Source organism: Nanorana parkeri, unplaced genomic scaffold (assembly GCF_000935625.1).
Source record: "Nanorana parkeri isolate BGI_ZX_2015 unplaced genomic scaffold, ASM93562v1 scaffold2447, whole genome shotgun sequence".
Taxonomy (NCBI): Eukaryota; Metazoa; Chordata; class Amphibia; order Anura; family Dicroglossidae; genus Nanorana; species Nanorana parkeri.
The window spans coordinates 23,015-44,375 of NW_017308715.1; the positions used below are offsets into that span (position 1 = coordinate 23,015).

The 21,361-nt window shown below is 40.4% G+C and overlaps 1 protein-coding gene across 1 annotated transcript in view; it reads left to right on the forward strand.

The window, feature by feature from the left end:
* The window catches only part of LOC108801697 (probable ATP-dependent RNA helicase DDX60), a 77,682-nt gene that overhangs the window by 20,599 nt on the left and 35,722 nt on the right, over positions 1–21,361 (forward strand). Inside the window, exons 8-11 of the mRNA XM_018573601.1 lie at positions 854–857; positions 6,406–6,410; positions 14,980–15,059; positions 17,150–17,188. Coding sequence (XP_018429103.1) covers positions 854–857; positions 6,406–6,410; positions 14,980–15,059; positions 17,150–17,188 — 128 coding nt within the window. The remainder of the gene's footprint in view (positions 1–853; positions 858–6,405; positions 6,411–14,979; positions 15,060–17,149; positions 17,189–21,361) is intronic.

Sequence of the window (21,361 nt, forward strand, 5' to 3'; positions counted from 1 at the left end):
CCCAGCGGTCTCTAATATTGCAGTAGCGTGCTGGACTCTGGACTTACTTGAGACCCTGCAGAGCACACCATAGATCCTGCATAGCCCACCTGAGACTCTCTTTGGTTGGCTCTGCAGGGTCCCAGGTGGGCTGGTCGTCGGGGTCCCTTTCCCTGTACCTCCTCCCAACTCTTCTTACCTGCTGCTGGGGCCTGGCCTCCTCCACCTCCTCCCCTGTCACCTCTGCCATGCCGACCCTTGTACAGCTGATACCCATGTGAGAGGCCCCCAAGGCTGCCCAGACCCCTCACATGTGTACCGGCCATACCCCCCTGATGGCGGTGTTCTATCAAAGTTTGTGACTACATTAGAATGTGTGACTAGAATGAGAATGTGAATTAGAATGTGAATCCCGCCCAGTTTTTTTAACGGTAGAATGTGTGACCGCCAATAGGTGATGCATTCCAACGCTTTCTCAGCTTTTCCAGGGCAGATCGGCATTGCAAATCGTATGTGCAGGAGAACCGATCTGCCCTGGAACAGCTGATCGGTCTTCAAATGTCACTTCTCTCCGACTGCAATCTTACATACCACCGTCGGATAGAAGTGACATTTCAGGACCGATCAGCTGTTCCAGGGCAGATCGGTTCTCCTGCACATGTGCTTTGCGATGCCGATGTGCTCTGGAACAGCTAAGAAAGCGTTGGAATGCATGGCGGTCACATTCCACCGCTGAAAAACTGGGCGGGATTACGTTCAAATGTGTGACCACGTCATCTGTCACACATTCTAACGTAGTCTCAAACTTTGATAGAATAAAATGAATTGTAATTCATGTTCCCACCATATCATGGATGGGATTTTTTCATCGGAGGCTGGTCCACAATATGATAGAGCTAGTGACAGGTAGAATTAGTTTGAAAGAAGGACAGCAATTCAGACTGAAGATATTCTCTGTGAGTAGGATTAGGCAATACGCCAGCATTTAGTCTCCATGTTGGACGGTGAACAAAGTTCGGGAGTAAAGTAAGTGAGATAGGGGCGTGATCCGACCACGTTATCTGTCCAATATCTACCTTGGAGACTTGCTGTAGAGTGAATTTGTCAGTCAGGAATAAATCCAGTCTGAAATATGAATTTTAGGTACTTGAAAAAAAAGTTATAGTCTTTTTCCATTTTGTGGAGACAGATGTCTCCAGATATAGTATATAGAAATGTGGACAAGAAACGATCAGGGCGTTGTTTTGGGTTAGATGAATCAAAATCAGGTTCTACAACGGTGTTAAAATCTCCACAGATAAAAAGATGGGCTTTACGTATGGGGGTCAGGTTGGCCATCAGGGAAGAAAATGTTTTCCTATGATGTGTGTTAGAGTCACGAATGTGTTATTTAGGGTGGCTACCAAAATTATATATCTACCGTTAGATTCAATAAAGAGGTCGTCCTTCTGAAAGGCCACACAGTTTTTAACGGCCACCATAATTCCTTTGCACTTCCTGCCTGAATTGGCAAAAAAATAATGGAGTAAGCCTTTAAACTTGCAAGCAGGCAGTTTGTCTCTTTGAAAATTTGTTTCTCAAGCACAAAGTATATTGTATTTCAAGGAATTGACCTTTTTCCAAAGCATGGATCGCTTACATGGATGATTAAGCCCCTTCACATTGAGGGCACTTATTTTCAGGGACTTGATGAGCAGGGGGAATGCTGAGAGGTGTCACTGAGGGATGAAAATAGATCAGGAGGAGAGCTAGAGGAGAAATAAAATAGAGCAGAAGTATGGAAACAGCTAGAGTCACTGTAAATGAACATGTCAGGAAAACAATATCGGCAATCAATGACAGAAGAGGATAATATAAAATCACACAGCAATAAACAAGTTACATGAATAAACCAAATACATGGTAACAACATTGTAATATAATAGAATAACAAAACTGTGTGTGCTTAGCACACAAGTAACTGTGGTGTGTAGGTATACACAAAAGATAATGGAACTATCGAGAATAATTCATTGTGAACAGCAGGATGTAATTTCCTGAAAATTGTAACATGGCACCATCTAATGGCACAAGTGTAGAAATGCATGACTCCAGAAATAGAGAGTAGATGAAACTGAAAGTGAATCAGCGTACAGACCAGTCCTTTGGCATTTTTGCTGGCATTGTACATTTGGCCTGAACAGGGGGTAGTGAGATGGAGATTCCCCAAATTAAGTCCTGGTTCACACCTGAGCGTTTTACAGTGCTGATCGACGTGCTGCAAAACGCAGAGCAAGTGAAATCCCATTATTTCCTATGGGCATGGTTCCCACCTGGGCGTATTTCAGCGCGTAGGAACGCGCTGAAAAACGCCCTACGCCCAAAGAAGTACAGGAGCTTCTTTGGGGCGTATTTCCGCGCGTATCCATAGGATACAGCCGAATAGCCCTCGTGAACACGCGTTTGTTGCGCGTTTCGTTGACCGCAAATCGTGGTAAAAACGCGCATATTATGACGCCCAAGTGTGAACCCAGCCTTAGAGCTGTTTAATGCCACCCGGCTGGCGTCAGAATAGGGACAATTGCATGTTGGTAGGAGATCAGCAATTTAGTGGAAAATCCCCATTTGTACAGAATCTTGTTATCTCGTAAAGGCTTTGGTGATAACGACAAAGTCTTTCCTTTTCTTTGCAGTGGCTGCAGAGATGTCGGTAAAGTTGAGACATGCAAATATGTAGTAGGAAGCTCTTGCTATTGTTCAGTGAGGAGCATAAGCTTATCCTTAACATGGTAGAAGTGAAGCCTAGCTATAACGTCCCTTGGGACAGAATCATGGAGATGTTTTGGCTTGTGGAGCCTGTGGGCTCTCTCAATAAGTAACTCAGAGGCAGTGTGCATCAAAAGTACCGCTTTAAGCATTTGATTAAGATAATGCAAAAGTTCAGAGACGGTTACGGATTCTGGGATACCCTTGAATTTAACGTTATTCCACTTGAATCTATCTTCCAAATCAGCGATTTTAATTTGCAATTGCTGCAAGAGGGACTGTTGGTAAACTTTAAACTGCCTGTAAAATGGCAAATCGGTACAATGTATAGAACCAGCTGCAGCAAAAAATTACATTTATAAAGAAAAAAATTACATTTAAATTGCAGGTAATTGGTTTTCCCTTAATCTTGTAAATAACTGCTTGGGGAGGCAGCCTGTATGAAGAGGCCACATTTTAGGACACTCGGAACAAGGTTAGAGATTTTATGGATAGATTCTGGTGCCTCTTTTTCAGTTGGATGAAAGTAACAACAGGTGCTTTAAAATTAGGCCTTTAGTGTTAGTGGTGCCTTTACACCGAAACCCTTCAGAGTTATTCTTGATGAGAGCAGGATTGGACCCTGCTCTAAAAATTTAAATTATAAATACCTGTCACACAGGTGTGGAAAAAATGGGACTTTGGTGTTGGTGCCTCCACACTGTAACCCTTCACAGTTACTCTTGATGGGCCCAGGAATGGGCCCTGCCGTAAGAAATTTAAACTTTATGCACCTGTCACACACCTCTCTCCTTGGCCTTTCAGACATGATGCAGGGCTTATTATAATATTTTATTAGAGAATGTGGGATGGGAAATTGGTGCTTGGGTGCAATACTCTATTGAATGTGCTTGGTGCACTATAAACTGTTGTACAATGGCTTATTATTTAAAAAAAAAGAAACAAAACGGCAACACCTGCGACGCAGAAGGGGGAACACCAATGACAGAGCAAAAGAACCTGCTGCTGAAAAAAAAGTAAAAATCAAAAAACATTTTTTAAAAGAAAAAACAAAATAAATAGAAAAAAAAACGGGAACACTGGTGACGCAGAAGAAGGAACACCAGTGACACAAACAAAGCACACAAACTACCGATTTTTGACTCGAACTGTTGTTCAACTCGAACTGTTGTTCGACTCGAACATAGAGCCCAACTCTAACAGTAGGTAACATAGAGCTCAGAGGTAAGAGTGGTAGGTAACGCAGAGCTCAGAGGTCAGAGTAGTAAGTAATGCAGATCTCAGAGTACTAAGTAACACACAGTTCAGAGGTCAGAGTAGTACCTAACCAGAGGTCAGAGAAGTAAGTAACGCAAAGCACAGAATAGTAAGTAATGCAGAGCTCAGAGTATTATGTAATGCAGAGCTCAAAGTAGCAGAGGTCAGAGTAGTAAGTTACACAAAGTGTAGAGGTCAAAACGTTTCATACGGTGTCAGTACATGCAAGTGTGTCACATAATGTTAGTGTGGCCCCTGCACCTCACTCTTCAGCTCAGGTGCTCGTTGTCAGCAGTTGGTGGTGGGTGATGATTGGCCAGCCAGGACATGCAGGGCCTCCACAGTGAACAAAGACCCTGCACTGAGTCCCAATTTCCATCAGACATACCATGTGACAGGTAACTCTGGCACCACCACCAAGCGCTGAGTACAAAGCCTCATCCCCCTACTCCATGTTACTGGAGCCCAAAGTGGAGTGGGGGTTGACAGTGGCTCTACTTCCTAACATTCTTTGGGATTGTTAGAATACATATTACTGTGTTTATAGCAATAACTACTGCAGTATACAATTTCGGTCACTAGATGGCAGTGTTTATAAGTTCTGTTATATATCTATGGTAGATACTCTCCTGTTTTAGTCAAGCCATGAGCAGCATGCATATCAGACTGTGTGCTTGTGTTCTCTGTGAGGCTGTGCAAGAAGTTCCAACAGTGATGTTCCCCAGTGGAGCAGCCAAGAACAAAAGGCAGTGGAACTGCATTTACTCCGACTGTAGATACAGCTGGGGATGCTTATTTCCCAGGAACAGACCTCTCAAAATGGAGCCTGTCCCCAGGAAACGGGGACGAATGGCAACCATAAGCTATAGGACTGAGGTAGGCTGGAGGGGCAACGAAAGGGCCTAAGGAGCAGTGCTGGGAATCATTTAGGAGGCTTGGTGGCACTGGAAGGGTGCTATGGAGTGAGCTGCAGGTCAACAGAATAAGGTGGGGGACTCTGCACAGGACTGTGAAGAGCTCTGATGGCTATGGAGTATTGCAGCTAGCTTGGGGCTTTGGAGGAGGTTGTGGACACTGCAGGGACCAGGAGGACATTGCTGAGGGAGCGGGAGGGCATTGAAGGTGGCTGGAGGCATTGAGAAGCACCCACTGCAACTTTGCACAGTATGTTGCATCCTGTGACGCATCCACACAAAATATAAGGCACTTAATAATCCTGTAGAAGAGAGTAGATAGGAAAGTCCTTCTAAGCGTAGTCATCTCAATATGAAGAAACCACACGATTTAAATATGTAAGGTGGCATTTATGCACGAATGTGTAATTCAGCTAATAGGATCGTAATATGGAATTTATGTTTTACTCTCCCCAATGCTTATTGCTGGCATGGGACACTGTAGCTGTACCATGCCAGCTCTAAGGCTCCATTCACACATAGCGGTAGCGTTCTCCGCCCGGTAAACCGCGTGGCACGAAAACGTGCAAATGGTAAAATAGGCATGGATTTTGCGTGGAATCTGCCCAGAAAATCGCATTTGGATTTTTTGCAGGACATGCATTTTTGTACCACGTGGACGCCACCCTAGTGTGAACAATGCACATTAGAATGCATTGTTTTTTTGTGTTTAGTGCATTTGCATGCGTGAATGGAGTCTGACACCAAGAGCTGACGTATATTGTGAGGGTTGAACAGTCAGCATTAGGCTTCTGCTCCCAGACCGTCACTGACCCTTATAGGGATTCTCCCACTCCCCCCTTTCAGTGCTGGCAGGGGTTGGCACAGCTGGCCCTGGCTCTCAACTGTATTCAAAGAGGCAGAGCCAACTGTCAATTAGAAAACCAGCATGGATATTAGCCTGATATATGCTGACTTTGGGTCCCAGGAGTACATTAGTAAATGTAATCCTGTGATCCAAAAGAGAGGTATATCCAAAACATTTGCCTTTACCTCTCACTCATGCGAGCAGGTTTAATTAGTGTAGCTTGTTAATAACAGTCATATGCAGATGGTCCCTGGGTATAACTTCTATTAGACAAATATGATGCAGGCAGATAATGGGGCTAAACATCAAAGAAAACTTAATTTCAATGTGTTTCATTTCGAGCTCCATGCTTTAATCAGGAAAACAATTACCACAGCATCTATACTATAAAATACAGAGCAGGCTTTTTTACTCACCAGCAATGGAATGGACAACCTCTCACACCTATTGGACCTTTACATTCATAAATCAAATTCTACCAATGCATCCTCTATGTATGATGATTAATAGTAACATAGACATGCCAGGTGTAAAATGCTGTAATTTGGAAATACTTACACTTCCTGCTTTGAAAGGGCAAAATGACTTCAGTTTGCCAAAGCAATGCACACTCGGATTGCCTTGTCATCAGCAGAGCATTGCTGGAAAATCTCACCATAAAAGCAGAGGTCCTGTAGAATAAAGAATTGCTTGTTGCAGTTTTTTTTATGTCGCACGGTATTTGCGCAAATGTTTATCAAACCAGCATTTTTAGGATTAAATACATTAAAATTATATTTAGTACACAGACACAGAATATAATACCCAATTGTTGGCAAAATATTAAAGATGGGGGTCATGCCAGGTAAATAGATACCAAACATGTCAAGCCTTAAAATTTTGTTCACCCATGAAACCGCAAACAACTGCAATACCCACAATTTTAAAGCTTTTACTGCTCATCAGTTTAGTGTTAACAGTGATTACTGGCCCTAGAATTATTTATCTCACTCTGACATTTGCGACGATAACCTGTGTGGCGCAATTTTCGTTTTTGGAATTTGTTTGGCATTTTTACTTTTTTTTTATGTGACTACTTTTTTTTACACTTAACTTTATTGGTATCACATAGGAGGGCTAACAAGCCCATTATGTCATTGGAAATATGATGTGACAGACCCCTAATGCCACCCAGGGACCCCAAAGAAGCTGATGAAGCAGAGAAAAATGTAAACAGTGACAGCGGAAGTGATGTAGTACACATCACTTCCTGGTCCAATGATTGTAGGAGAGATCAGCGGCTAGAAGCTTGCTTATCTCTCTCCGATCTGTCAGGGGAGATCCACTGTGCTAGTCCCAGGTCTGCATGGGGACAGATCACTTGTATCTAAACAGCCATTGATAGCTGTTTAAAATGATTCGGCTGCTGCAGCCGTGTTCTTGGTATAACTGCTTCAGGACATGACTTTTTTTTTACAGTGGTCGGTACTGAAGTAGCTAAAGATATGGATAAAGGTCCACTTTAAAGTGACATTAAAGCTAAACAAACCCTCATTACTACCCAACACTAAAATATAGACACTGTTGTCTTAACCAAGGGTACCACAAGCCATACCAGGTCTAATCAGACCAGTAGAGCTACAAACACGGAGGCATATCACATCCATCTTCCTCATGACAAGTAATGAAAAAATAATAGAAAGAATAATTTGAAAAGTGTAAATATTTAATACATTTTGAACCAATAATATTTTAGTTTTTCTTTAAAGTGGTAAAAATCCTCTCCAAATTTCTCCTAAAAAAGAGACGTTTAAAATTTTCTTTTTTTTACACAGAAAAGTTTTCTCTAGCTTATCTTCATTGCTAAATATGACAGAAATTAGCGGCATAGATAACAAAATGATAAACAGGCAAAAAGGATTTTTTAGTGGCCAGCTGCCCCAATAGCACTTATCACCCTCTGTGGCGACCGATAAAAGCGAGGTCAAGACTGTACATATGATACTGATGAATTTTATTGTAGATGTTCTGGGATTAGGGTCAGGATCATCCAGGCTGATGTAGACTCCTAGTCTGTGAATGACAGCAACTGCTGCCATTCACAGACTAGGACCTTTAAGCCAGATTGGGCAATCTGTGTGTAGAGCACCTGGCAAAGCAGTACTTGGATATGAAGTCACCAGTCCTCTTCATCCTTGGTTTCAGTAGTAACCACTGAGCCCCCAGACAGACCTAGCCATATCAAACAGTCAGTAGCAGTTTCCCCCCAGGCAGGGCCCGGGGGAGGAAGAGAGAACTCACATGGTCCACTTCAAGTATTTATATCCTCTGCCAGCATGCACTACTGGCCATCAACCTCCTAGTGATTGGCTAGAGAGACATACATACTCATAGCAATCTCTTATTGGTTGCTCTCCACTGTGGCAAGGATAAACCCAGCAGCAGCCAGATGCAAACAATGACTGATTGCTTAGGGGAAACCAAATGAGCATACACTATAGATCAGCATCAGACTAAATACAATCTGACAATACTAAATTTACTAAGCGCTCCAGCTTTACAGGGTGCTACATAATATTTCCCATGAAGAAATCTAAAATGTCAACTCTGACCATCGAGATTTGCTAGGGATCACTAGAGCCATGTAGAACAAAGTAACAGTTAGTGATTGAGAGTGTTGTTGTTTTATACAGTAACTTATTTGTATATGTTTATGCTTTTAGTGTTGATTTCTGTGTAATATATATACAGTATATCTGAGGGCTTGTTCACACCATGTCTGGACCAGATCTGCATGTGTTTCTGCATATGCATTGCAGTGCATTTATGCGTTCTGGTGCGTTCCAGTGCATTTTTTTCTTTTAGCTTACAATGGGCTTTCAGGTGTGGTCCAGTGCGTTTGCATGCGTTGTGGTGCGTTCTAGACACACCACACTAGATGCAGCATTTGTTCACCCTACACCGGAACTGACTGCACTGGTGTGAACAGAGCACAGAAATACCATAGGAATACATTGGGATGCATTTCAGGTGTGGACGAAAAAACGCTCTGATCCGCAGATGGTGTGAACAAGCCTTTAGACCAGGTTCACACATTTTTCTGGACCCGATCTGGTGCATTGCGTTTTGCTGCATTTTTGCAGCGATATTACTGTGGTTTTACTGCGATTTTGCTGCATCCAGGAACAGGGTTTTTTGTAAGCTTAAAATGGGCTTTCAGTTGCGTTCCAGTGCATTTGCATGCATTGTATGCGTTCTTGATGCATTCCAGATCAGAGAAAAAAAGACAAGCAGTATTTTTTTTTTGTCTTGTCCGGAACGGACTGCGCTGGTGTGAACAGAGCCCAGAAATACATTGGGATGCTTTTTTGGTCCGGTAACAAAATGTTCTGGTGTGAACAAGCCTGGGAGCTGATTTTATATTGTGCCAAACCCTATATTTTCCTTCATGGAAATACAGTTATGTGTATATGTATACTGTATCTCACAATCCATTTATTTTCATTTTCCCTCTTCCTTACTTCATATAATTTGCAGCAATGTTTTACAGGGGTTTATGGTTAAGAGATCTTAATATTGTTTGTGGGTGAATAACTGGTAGTTTTGGAATATAATTAGTATGGATGTCCCGATGCCACTTTTTCAGGCCCAAGTACAAGTACTTCCCCTCATGTACTTGCCGATACTAATTACTGATACTTTTTCTTAAAGGGACAGGTGACTTTAAATGATCCACAGTACAACTACATGTTCTGTACTATGGATCATGATTTAACCTATTCATGTTAGCAGCGGAGAATTGTAACTCTATTGCTGGAGTGTAGTGGAGGTATGTGCTGTATATATGTACTACATATACATTACACACGTCCAGTACACTATAGCAATAGATTTACAGCCAGCCCCGTCCCAGCTTCCCTCACTCACAGATTCACTCCGATCCCTGTTGCCTCATGCGGTGCCTCTCGTAGTCGGCGCTGGGCAGGATCACTGCATCGCGTCTCGGTGCTCAGCTTGTGGGAGGCGCTCACAATTCGGCCCTGCTAACATGAATGGGTTAAATCATGATCCGCAGTACATATGTCCTGCACACTGCAGTAATAGAATTACAATTCTCCCCTGCTAACATGCATAGGTTAAATCATGATTTATAGTACATAATAGTACATAACATGTAGTTGTACTATGGATCATTTAACCCATTCATGTTAGCAGGGGATCATTGTAAATCTAATGCTGCAATGTACGGGACATTTGTGCTGTATATGTACAGTGCATATAGATATACAATTCTGCACTGCTAACATGAATGGGTTAAATGATCCGTAGTACAGGGCTACATATCATGTATTATGGATCATTTAACCCATTCATATTAGCAGAGGATAATTGTAAATTTATTGTTGCAGTGCATGCTATATGTCCTATATAGTACTTGTACATATAGAGTGCACTGCAACAATACATTTACAATTATCCTCTGCTAACATGAATGGATTAAATGATCCCTAGTACAGGGCTACATATAGATCATTTAATCCATTCATGTTAGCAGAGTATAATTGTAAATGTATTGTCTGCACAGTATGAGCAGTGTGTACTCTATATGTAGTACATATAGAGTATATACTGCTAATACATCTAATACAGTGCAGAGAATACATTTACAATTAAACTCTGCAGCATAATAGTGTCCCGTTCCCCCCCTTGCCCTCACTCACTGTGCTGGAGAGAGCAGCAAGGAGTCAGCGCTGGTCCAGTGGGAGGAGCTCCAGGAACAAAACAAAACAAGATATTGTAAAGTGTTGTCACAGTGCTAAAGGTTTGAGATAAATATGAAAATATGTGAATATATATGGATCAAAACATGAGTGACACCCTGTGTGTAAGTCTTCAAAAAAACCTACCAATAATGAATATAAAGTACCATAAAGGACTGAAAAAGTGCTGATGTGCAAACAATCAAAAAGGAAAGCTACATTCCTCAACAGGATAAGTGAATAAATGTAACAGGATATCACACTATAAAAATATTAAAACTAAGTATATCGAAGTGAACTATAAAAAATTAAATAACCATTCAATAAAATTATTTCATAAATATGTGAAGAAGTGCAAATTAGCAGTGAAAACAGTGAAGCAAATGTAACAATCAAAATTGTATTGCAAATACAAAGATGAAAAGGATGTAAAAAAATGAAAAAAACGAAAAATGAAAAAAGAAAAAACACAAGTCCTTCCAGAAATTTCAGTCCGTGATGTGAACTAACACAAACTGCACCAAAAAATATATATATACGAAAAAAATAGATAAGTTATATAAAAATCAATTAAGCGTTCTGATGAGAGTTCCACAATTCCTCCTCACCCGATCTGAAGCCCCCCAAACGGTGGTTACTCACCAGATGGTGTATGGACAGCAAGCTCCTCTCAATAGCTGTAATTCCGGTCCCTTAGCTCACTGATATGTGCAGGATTCCCCGGCAATGTGGCAGATAACCCCAGGTAACCTCGCCCGTCGCGCTGCACCGAGTCCAGTTTAAACCCCGGCTCCTTCCGCTCGCCAGTTGCTGTTATATTTATCTCCCCGTCTCGGTGATGATTCAAAAGGGATTTAAGAGAGAGAAACAGCCTCCATAGTGCAGTATAATTAAACAAAGTTTTTATTTAGGATGAACAGTTCACATAGAAGTTTAAAAAAGTTTTCCGGCCGGCCAGACCAACAACTAAGAACAGACACACTGCTAAACAGTTCGTGTCAGAAAGATCTGCCCCTTGACGCGTTTCGTCACTTGACGTTTTCTAAAGGTGAACAGACATTGCCTTATTTCCTTCTAACCTCCGTATTATACCCATTATCCATAACCCAATCTATGTCTGCACAGGGCCAGCCTTCCCGATTTTAACCTTTAACGTGATGTGTCATATTATATTTAGCTTTATTATTGACTACCAGTTATTTTTAATTTCATTAGTGTTTCCATTTCTTTACTGTTTATACCCTTCAACTCAGACAATAATTTTGTGCTTTCCATAAATCAATACTCTATCTGCCAAATATTCTGTGCACCTCAAATATTTTATCAAAGTGAAAAAAGTGAATCAATTAATTTTATTAATCAAAATGTGATAGTGTGTGTCTATTATGTTTATTTTAAAATACCGTTAATTGTGCCTAATTATATCCTTAACACATATTTAACTAAATAATTACAGGTAACCTTGAAAATTGATCATAAATATATATAGGCAGCAGAATGATGAAATCTCTGACACACATAAGCACAACTGACTGGCTCCTTAGTCCCACCCTTTCTTTTTAACATTAATTGAGATCTGGGACCATCCCATGGTATACAGGGGAGCCGACATTTTCATACCTTAATTATATGAGGACATCACTGATCACTGAGGACATCACTCATAGGTGAGTTCCTATACATGAACCATCCTTGCCATATTTTACAGAACATCGAATACTTATTTTGACTAATAATGCAGAGTTAATCGAGGATATTGTAATTGGGGAGTCATTGGGTAATAGTGATCACAATGTGACTACTTTTAATATTGAAACTTTTATAAACCATTCCTTTATTGGGTCGGGGTTCTATACGTTTCCAATATATAGGTATCAAGCATTTTGCTGAGTTCAACAAATGAGGTATAATAGACTTTTTATATCTTGGCCATGACCCTTCACTATTATGGAATAGCATTACCCAGGGATCCAGACTCATAGGTGTTCCCTGTATAGAGGAGATGATCCTACCCACTTTTTCCCAATAATTATTAATAACAGGACATTGCCACCATATATGTGCCATAGTTGCCCTCATACCACAAACTCTCCAACATAATTGTGAGTTATTAAGAGTGAATAGAGTGTAATCTTACAGGTGTAAGGTACCATCTCGACAAGAGTTTATAATTCATCTCCTCTATATAGGATGATATTGAGGTTCTACACACCCGTTGCAGAACTCTTAGTTTCCCTTGTTCTGATAAGGGGATTCCCAGGTCTTCTTCCCATTGCAACATAAACCCTGGGATCGGTATAGGATCCGTTTGTGACAGCAAGTCCGCCAACAGTGATATACTTCCCTTTGGGCATGATGATAGTATCACTTGAATTGGGTTTAACTCATCCATTGATCTAATTGGTTTAGGTAATAGTTGCAAAAAATGGGTTAGTTGGAGGTAGCGCCACTTATCCATCATAGATGGTGATGGGGATCAACACAATATCGATAATGGCTTTACCATCTCTCGGTCCATCACATGATGTAATCGTAGCGTACCTTCCTCTATCCATTTACCAAAATTTTGGTCTAAATTTAACTATATTTATTCTACTGATCCATGAATGATATAATGCGGTCCATTGTTGCAAGTCCTTCCTAATATCATTTAAAAGGTTGATATAGTTATAATTAAAAAGTTCTTGCTGATGGGGGGTTAGATTAATCCCCAGATATTTCAATTTCTTTGTCTGCCACCTAAATGGGAAGCTTGAGCGCAGCAACATCACCTCCCTAGGCGGCAGGCTAATATATAATATCTTTGATTTATCAAGATCAATCTTAAAATTAGATAGTCCCCCATATTCCCAAAATGCAGCTATTAGATTTGGAATAGATATTCTAGGCTGTTGTATATAGAACAATATGTCATCAGCATAAGCTGAATACTTATGTTTATTATTTCCTATAACTACGCCATGGATGTCATTGTTTTCTCTTATGTTTGCTAAAAAAGGTTCCAATGATATTGCGAATAATAGGGGAGAGAGTGGGCAACTTTGGCGTGTGCCGTTACTCAATGAGCAACCCTCACTGAGGGTAACCATTAACTCTTACTAGCGCCCTCGGTTCCTTATATAGTGCCGAGATCCAGCTCATCATTTTACTTCCCATGCCCATATATTGTAGTGTGAGTAATAAAAAATCCCAAGCCACCCTATCAAACGCTTTCCCTGCATCTGTTGATAGTAATAGTGTTGGCTGGGATTGTTGTTTCACGTAAGTCATTACTGCTAAAGTTCTTAATGAGTTTTCTCTAGCTTCTCTGCCGGGTATGAATCCGGTTTGGTCAGAAGAGATAAATTGAGATGTCAGTGGTGAGTGTCTCCTTGCCAGAACTTTTGCAAATAGCTTAATATCCATATTTAATAATGATATGGGCCTATAACTCCCGCAACTCGTAGGGTCTTTATCTGGTTTGGGAATTACCGTTATATGTGCTAATGTAGTTTCTGGTCTGAGCTTACCATCTGCCGTTAATGAGTTCACATAATTCGCTAACCGGGGAAGTAATGCATCTTTAAAAGTTACATAGTATACCACGGTTAAACCATCAGGGCCTGGTGCTTTCCCTTTAGCCATTTATGAAAGACTACACTCCAATTCCCCGACTTCTATCTCCTTTTCCAATCTTCCCAAAGATTCTACTGGTAGTGATGGTAGTTTATCCCTATCCAGATACTCTCTTACTACCTCCTGTCTATGGTCTGATGTTTTCTGCGTCAGTTTTATTATAAAAAGAGACATTATACAGTGTTGAATAACATTCTTTAAATTCCCCGGTGATGTCTCTAGGGGTGAGGGCCATGGAGTCTGTTGTCTTAATTTTAGGGATATAAGTCTGCATCTTCCTGTGGCTTAATGATCTGGATAATACTTTTCCTGGTTTGTTACCCCATTTATATTGTATACCCTCCAGCCAGTGGAACTTCTGTAAAGCTTTAATATTTTTAATAGGTTTTTTAATTCTTCCCTCTTATTAAGTAATTGTTCTAAGTGATCTGAAAAAAGTGATTTCTTATGTAGTATTTCTAATTCCCCAATCTGTTTAAACAGGTCCTCTATATTCTTCGTATTCTCTTTTTTCTTCCTGGATCCTAGTTCAACCAATTTCCCTCTCATTACAGCTTTGTGTGTTTCCCATAAGGTGGCAGGCAATATGTCTGGAGATTCATTAAGTGCAAAAAATTCACCAAGATCTTTGTTTATTTTTGTACTCCTAATCTGTACTTTATTATATAAAAAATACATTTAGGTACATCTACTATATTTGTATTACATAATTAAAGCATTATTATAATTCCATATAATGTCTCATGCCAATAACATTTAAAAATACTTTTCTAAATTGTCGATGCATTGTACTATTACTAAAATGCAATTTCCTCTTAGATTTCATTTACCTTTGGTGGAAGGACTGGGAAAACGGTTGTATTGTCATTTAAGAAATCTGCAGAAAAAGAAACAGACTCCTCAGGATGAGAAAGAAATTTCGAAACTACAAGATAAAGCAGCCAAACTAGAAAAAAGCTTAGAGTAAGTGTTATGTAAGCATTACAGCAGTGTTTCTATTTTGGGGTGAGTTCTTTAATCACCTTCGTAACGGAGCAATCTTTTAATTTTTGCACACACATGCTAAAATCAAATTTTTTTGTAAAAAAATGTACTGTCATTTTTATTCAATAAATCTGCGCTCCGAAACCCTCTCATCTCCACTAAGATAAAACACCAAATAAGCACCAAGTGTAATAGGGCATTAGATCAGCATAAATTATAAATATCCCAAACCACACTGCGCTTATATAAGATATAGCAAAGATAAGCACATCAAATAAAGTGCATAACAAAAATATTTCCCAGATCTTGAAATAATAAATGAATTCAAGCAAAAAGGAAAAAAAATGTCCAATTCATTCAAAAAGCCTCCACTATGAAGTGTGTCCGAATAGTGCATGTGTAAACAATCCACATATGCTTCACATAACGCAAAGAAAACACATAGAGGGGGATTTATCAAAACTGGAGCAGACAAAATCTGGAGCAGTTGCCCAGGGCAACCAATCAGCTTCTCTGTTCAGTTTGTTCAGTTAAGATATGAAAATGAAAAAGACAAGCTGATTGGTTGCCGTGCACAGTTGCTCCAGATTTTGTCTGCTCCAGTTTTGATAAATTCCCCTCATAGTGCTTCTTGTGTAAAAAAATCCAGATCCAATTACAAACTGCATGCTCTTTTGTACACTCCTTCCACTCACCAGACTCGATGGACCATATGTTATATAATGGTCAGATAACGCTCAGAAACATCCTCAATACAGATCACAGCTCACAGCTATCTCCTCTCCTCCTATAGCAGAAATAGAATATCGCATAGCATGAAATCCTCAAGCAAACTTTACTAAAAAGTGGTCATAAAAACTTACAATCATGATCTCAGTATTAAATCTTTCTGATAAAACATTAAACGGGACTGGTAGACTTTCAGAACACATGCAGCACAAGTTCTAGTTGACACTTTTTGAATTTGTAGCAAATTTGCTTGGCAAGTCTACAGCAAGAGTCCTGCAGGTCTTAGCAAGAGCTCTGCAAGTGTACAGCACTTTTGCAAAGCACATTGATCTGGAGACTTGCAATGCAGACTTGCTGTAATTCTGCAACCAAATTGTGAAGCTTGGCAAGTCTAGCAATAGTTTAGCAAGTCATTTTCAAACTTGCAGCTCAATTGCTTGCTATCTGGGATGTATGTACACTCAATGATGAACATGTCTTATTTGCTCCCTTTTGGTCTGTTGAATATACCACTGAAAGTGTTTTGTTATACTCAGGGGCGTATTTACCGCGAGGCAAACTAGGCGTTTGCCTAGGGCGGCACCCTCCGTCGGGGCGGCTGCTCCGCAGAGTAGTTTAGCATTAAAAAAAAAAAACTGGGTAGAGTTGACAACACTCGGCCCACACAAATACTGTGTACTCTCAACCCACAACAGGTCTTAGAAGCTGAGTGTATTTCCGGCAGATCAACAGGTATGCTCTTTATAGGGATACAACATGGGGAAATGTGCATTTATGGCAGAGATGTACTGTATTTTGCTCTGATATACACTTTAAGCAAATGATAAATCATTCTGTGCTGAACCCTTCCCATGTTGGTCACTGACCCATCACAGTAAGGGGAGTATAGAGCAGTATGGGAGTTAGGAGGGTAACACAACACTGATAATGTTACAATATGGTTAGACATATTGTTACTGTCTCTTTTGAGGCAATGGTGTTAATTTACCAAAGGCAAGAGAATCTGCACTTTGCGGGGGACATTTTTCCTTATTTTAGTGAATGAAACAAAACTCTGATGACTTCTATCACCCAGTCATGTGCAAGCAAAAATACAGTTGTTTTTATTTTGCTGAGTATGCAAAGTGAAGTTTCACCACATTCACAAAACTAAAGGAAAATTCCCTTAAAAAGTGCAAATTCCCTTGCAAAGCGAACAGCCTATTTGCCTGTAGTTAATCAACCCCAATAAATACATTTATATACTCTATATATTGCCATATTTCTCTATATTTTAAGACTATTTTATACAAATGCTTAATTGGAGAAAATATAACATATATTTTTTTCTTTAAACCCAGGTCAGGCATTGACATGTTCGATTCAAAACCTCCACATGGGTAAGTAAATCTTTGAATGTAAATAAGCATATATACATGATATTGTTATATTGATAAGAGTATATAACATCTAAAGTACATATGGGGTGCATGTAATTATTCAATTTAATAGTGCTAAAAGGTAATCCCCCCAAAAACTCATATTGTGGACAGATACTTAGTATCAACTGAAAACTGAGTTTTTGGCAGATATAGTTTAGCTGAATTATCCATAAACTCCATATTAACAATTTCTGCTTGTGTTTCCTGCCCCCAAAGGGGTTTTATTTTTCCTGGTGGAATGGCATTTCACTTTTTATTGCAGAGGACGTAGCAGTAGGAGCTATGGCAGGGAGACCTTGCTGCCAGAATCCTTAAAAAAGTAAATATATTCAGTGAGTTATTTAGCTCACTGGAATCTATCAAAAACTAAAATGTATATTTTGAGTAGCATGACCCTTATCTTATATACATCACAGATCTGTAAGACTATTTTTGTTTACAGAATGAAAACTCTAAGCACAGGGCAGGGCCGGTGCAAGGATTTTTGCCTACACAGGCGAAGGTGCATTTTTGCGCACCCCTCCGCCTGTAACAGTACGGAGAAACGCAAAATAGTGTTCAAAAGATATAATCAACAACTGAGTGTCTGAAATAATAGAAGGAAAACAGCAGGGATTATTCCCTGGGGTTTGAGGCGAGTAGTAGTCCTGCACTTACAACCCCCCACTGTAGGTTATCTAGGACACATGCTGGACTAGGACCGCTTCTACCAGCAGGCTGTACTATAGCCAATACATATGAGTAGCCAGTTTAGATGATAGGCAGACAGCAGGTTCCAAAGAATAGGGAGTAGCTCAAAGCAATGCAAACTATTCAAGGCAGCTGAAAGTCTCTATGTAGTCAAACCATATCTATAATGGGTTACTTGCGGTTGGTAGTTTGTATTGCTGGACAGGGAATGCTGAGATCAGCTGCAGGTTCTGGAAGGGAGCCGGTCACAGGATGAGTCCTTCTGTGTAGATGCTGGCCACGGAATACCCTGGGTTCAGGATGGAGAGCGGTGCAGTACGGAGTGAGCAATTGCTCAACGTTCCGCATTGCTAGAATGCCGAGCAATTGAAACTCTCGCCGTCTTATCGTACAGAGTGGCGAGAAAGGGGCGGCGCAACGTTCGGCCGTCGGCTTCTGCCCTCTGACGTCAGGAGACGACGCTGTTGGGGGTGGAGTTGTGATGCACGGCCGGACTGCTGCAGGGTAAGTCTCTGACAGAAGGTAAGTGAAGAAAAAAAACAAAACATAGCGCAAGCATTTGCGCTATGAATCGAGGCATATTGACAAGTACTTGTCAAAATGCCCTGTTTTTTCCGCCCTCACCCTTCAGCGCCCTCAGGCGGCCGCTCGACTTGCCTTGCGGTAGTGTCGGGCCTGGCCAAAGTAGCTTGCAAATTCATTCTCTGTTCGTTATGCAACATTATTACTTAGGCGTCTATTTATCAATGTTTTCACAAACAATTCACTGATTTTTCTAATTGAATCCTATGTAAAAATGTATGAATCTTGGGTGAAAGTTGAGTCTTGTGTGAAAACATTGCTATATAGACCATTTCATGTTTACAGGTAAAATGTTTTTTTGACATTGGTGTGACATAAAAGTCACCTAGCTTTCAGTAGATGTTTATGATATTTATTTTTAAATACTTGAACCTGAGTAAACAAATAAGCCTAATTAAATGAAAATAAAGAAAAATACTGAGGGAACAGAACGAAAAATATTCACACTTCAACTTTCTGTTTACATAGCAAAATCAACATGAAATCCAGAGTCTTTAAAGGAGAACTATGGGGTCAGTGTTTTTCCCCATAGTTCTCCTTGGGGTAACGGGAGGACACAAACTAGCGTCCTCCCGTTACCCTAAGCTCAGTATACCGCGAGCTACAGCTCGCGGTATACTGAGACGCCGCACCTGGAGCGGATCCCGACTTAGATGACGGGATCCGCCCAGCTGCGTGAGTGACAGCTGGCTCTGTCTATCTAGAGGCAGAGCCAGCTGTACCCGCCCCCTCCCCCGTCCGTTCCACCAGTCAGTGCTGGCAGATCGGAGCGAGTAGAGGGGAATCCAGCCCCTCCCCCTGTCATGGCAGAGAGCCGTGACTGGATCAAGAGGTGAGGGAACCCGGTATGTGTTCTCTCACCTCCCGATCTACTGACCCAACCTGTGACAGTCTCATTGTCACAGGTCGGCTTAGAACTATGAGGTGAGTGGAAATCACTCATGTCATAGTTCTCCTTTAAGACAAAAAGGAGCCTAAGGTGGACATTAACATGGCATATATAATGCAGAGAATATTGGGTGTAGTGGAATGTAAGTCATCTTGTAAAGTGGTTCAAAAAAGTTCACAGCTGGTGCAGTGGCATCCCAAATAAGGCGAAACCATACTTCCTTAGAATAGCATCTAATTAGGAAATATACTACTTAATTATTTGGGACTTTCAACCCCTTAACCCAAAAGCAGGGTCACTACTGGATTGCCAGTCACTCAGGGGCTAGGTTGTTCCTATTGCTTTGGAGCATGGGCTTTTTGCTTCAGGGAAAAGAAGTTCTGCTGTGCACTTTACTGAAACAAAATAAATTGGTAATTGGTGGTTGTTTTAACCAATTATTAGCAATTCACTTCTACTGCCAGACTCATATCTGTTTTCTTTGCCCAGTAAAATAATGAACTGTAAAATTTATTTACAGTATTTCCTATGCTGCTCAGCTTCATCTGGTGGCCATAATGTAGTATTAGATTACATTCAACCTGAAAAGAAAACATACTAAGAACATTTGTTATTGTCTTGCCACATAACGAATGTTCGCAGAGATTTGCAGGGCAAATGGCTCTGTGAATTGTTTATAAATATACCCCTCACTGTTCCTGCATGCTGTTTCTCAGTGTGAATCTTTTGGGGGGTCTATGCAGGCTAAATCATGCTGTTTGTCTTAGGGTTAGTCCACAACAGAAACTGCATCACAACTGCGTGCGTCTGTGCAGTTACATTGTGATCCATTTTGACGTGTTTGTGATGCGTTTTTAATGCGTTCAGATGCGCTTTTTCCACTGGATGTCCCTGGATGATGTCGCAATCAATTCTGTTTTTTTTGTATGCGTTTGTATGCGTGCTGGTGCATTTGCAGGCGTTTTGATGTGTTCCGGTGCAGTTAGATGCAGCTAAAATAGGACAAGCAGTACTTTTTCTGACTGCATCTGAACAGACTGCAATGGTGTGAATACAGCACGAGAAAGCCCATAGGAAAGCATTGTGATGTATTTTGGCTGCAGCAGTCAAACTGAACTGACTGCATCACAACTGCATATGGTGTGAACTAGCCCCAAGTATTTTTGGCTTATTTCAGTCCACTGTCTCAATCAAGAATATTTGTGGATATATTCTCTTTTAAATTACGTGGCCTAACAGGGATTTATGTTCATAAAATGCCTGGTAGCTCCCTTTGAAATTGTGGCTTATCAAAAAGGCTTGGAATCCTGAAAAAAGGATTACATATTGTTCAGGAAATCTGTAAAAAAAATTTCTGTCTACCTTCTCAGAAAAAAATACCCTATAATTTTTGGATTTCAAATGAAATATGCTTGCTCTCTCCGTGGGCATTGCATCCTAGCAAAAAAATGGGTACATACTATGCAGCAACTATGTAAAATGTTTCTGTATAAAAGCACATATTTTTATTTCCAAATGCAGTGTGCCTACTTTCTACCTCTAAAATGTAATCCTTTTAAAAAGGCTTAAATTCTGTACAATTTATTTCTTCTTTCAGTGTAGTATTTGCAGATGACACCTGCCTGTTTTCACCTTCTGAACTTGCAACCTAGCAAAAAAAGAGTACAGTCTGTGCAGCAAATCTGTACAATTTTTCTGCATAAAACGCACATTTTTATTTCCAAATGCAGTTTTCCTACTTTCTACCTCTAAAATGTAATCCTATTAAAAAGGCTTAAATTCTGTACTGTAAATCTGTACAATTTATTTTTTCCTTCAGTGTAGTATTTGCAGATGACACCTGCCTGTTTTCACCTTCTGAACTTGCATTCTAGCAAAAAAAGAGTACAGTCCGTGCAGCAAATCTGTACATTTTTATTGTTTTCAGTCTCAGCGAAAAGATACTTTTTTTTATTTCCAAATTAAATCTG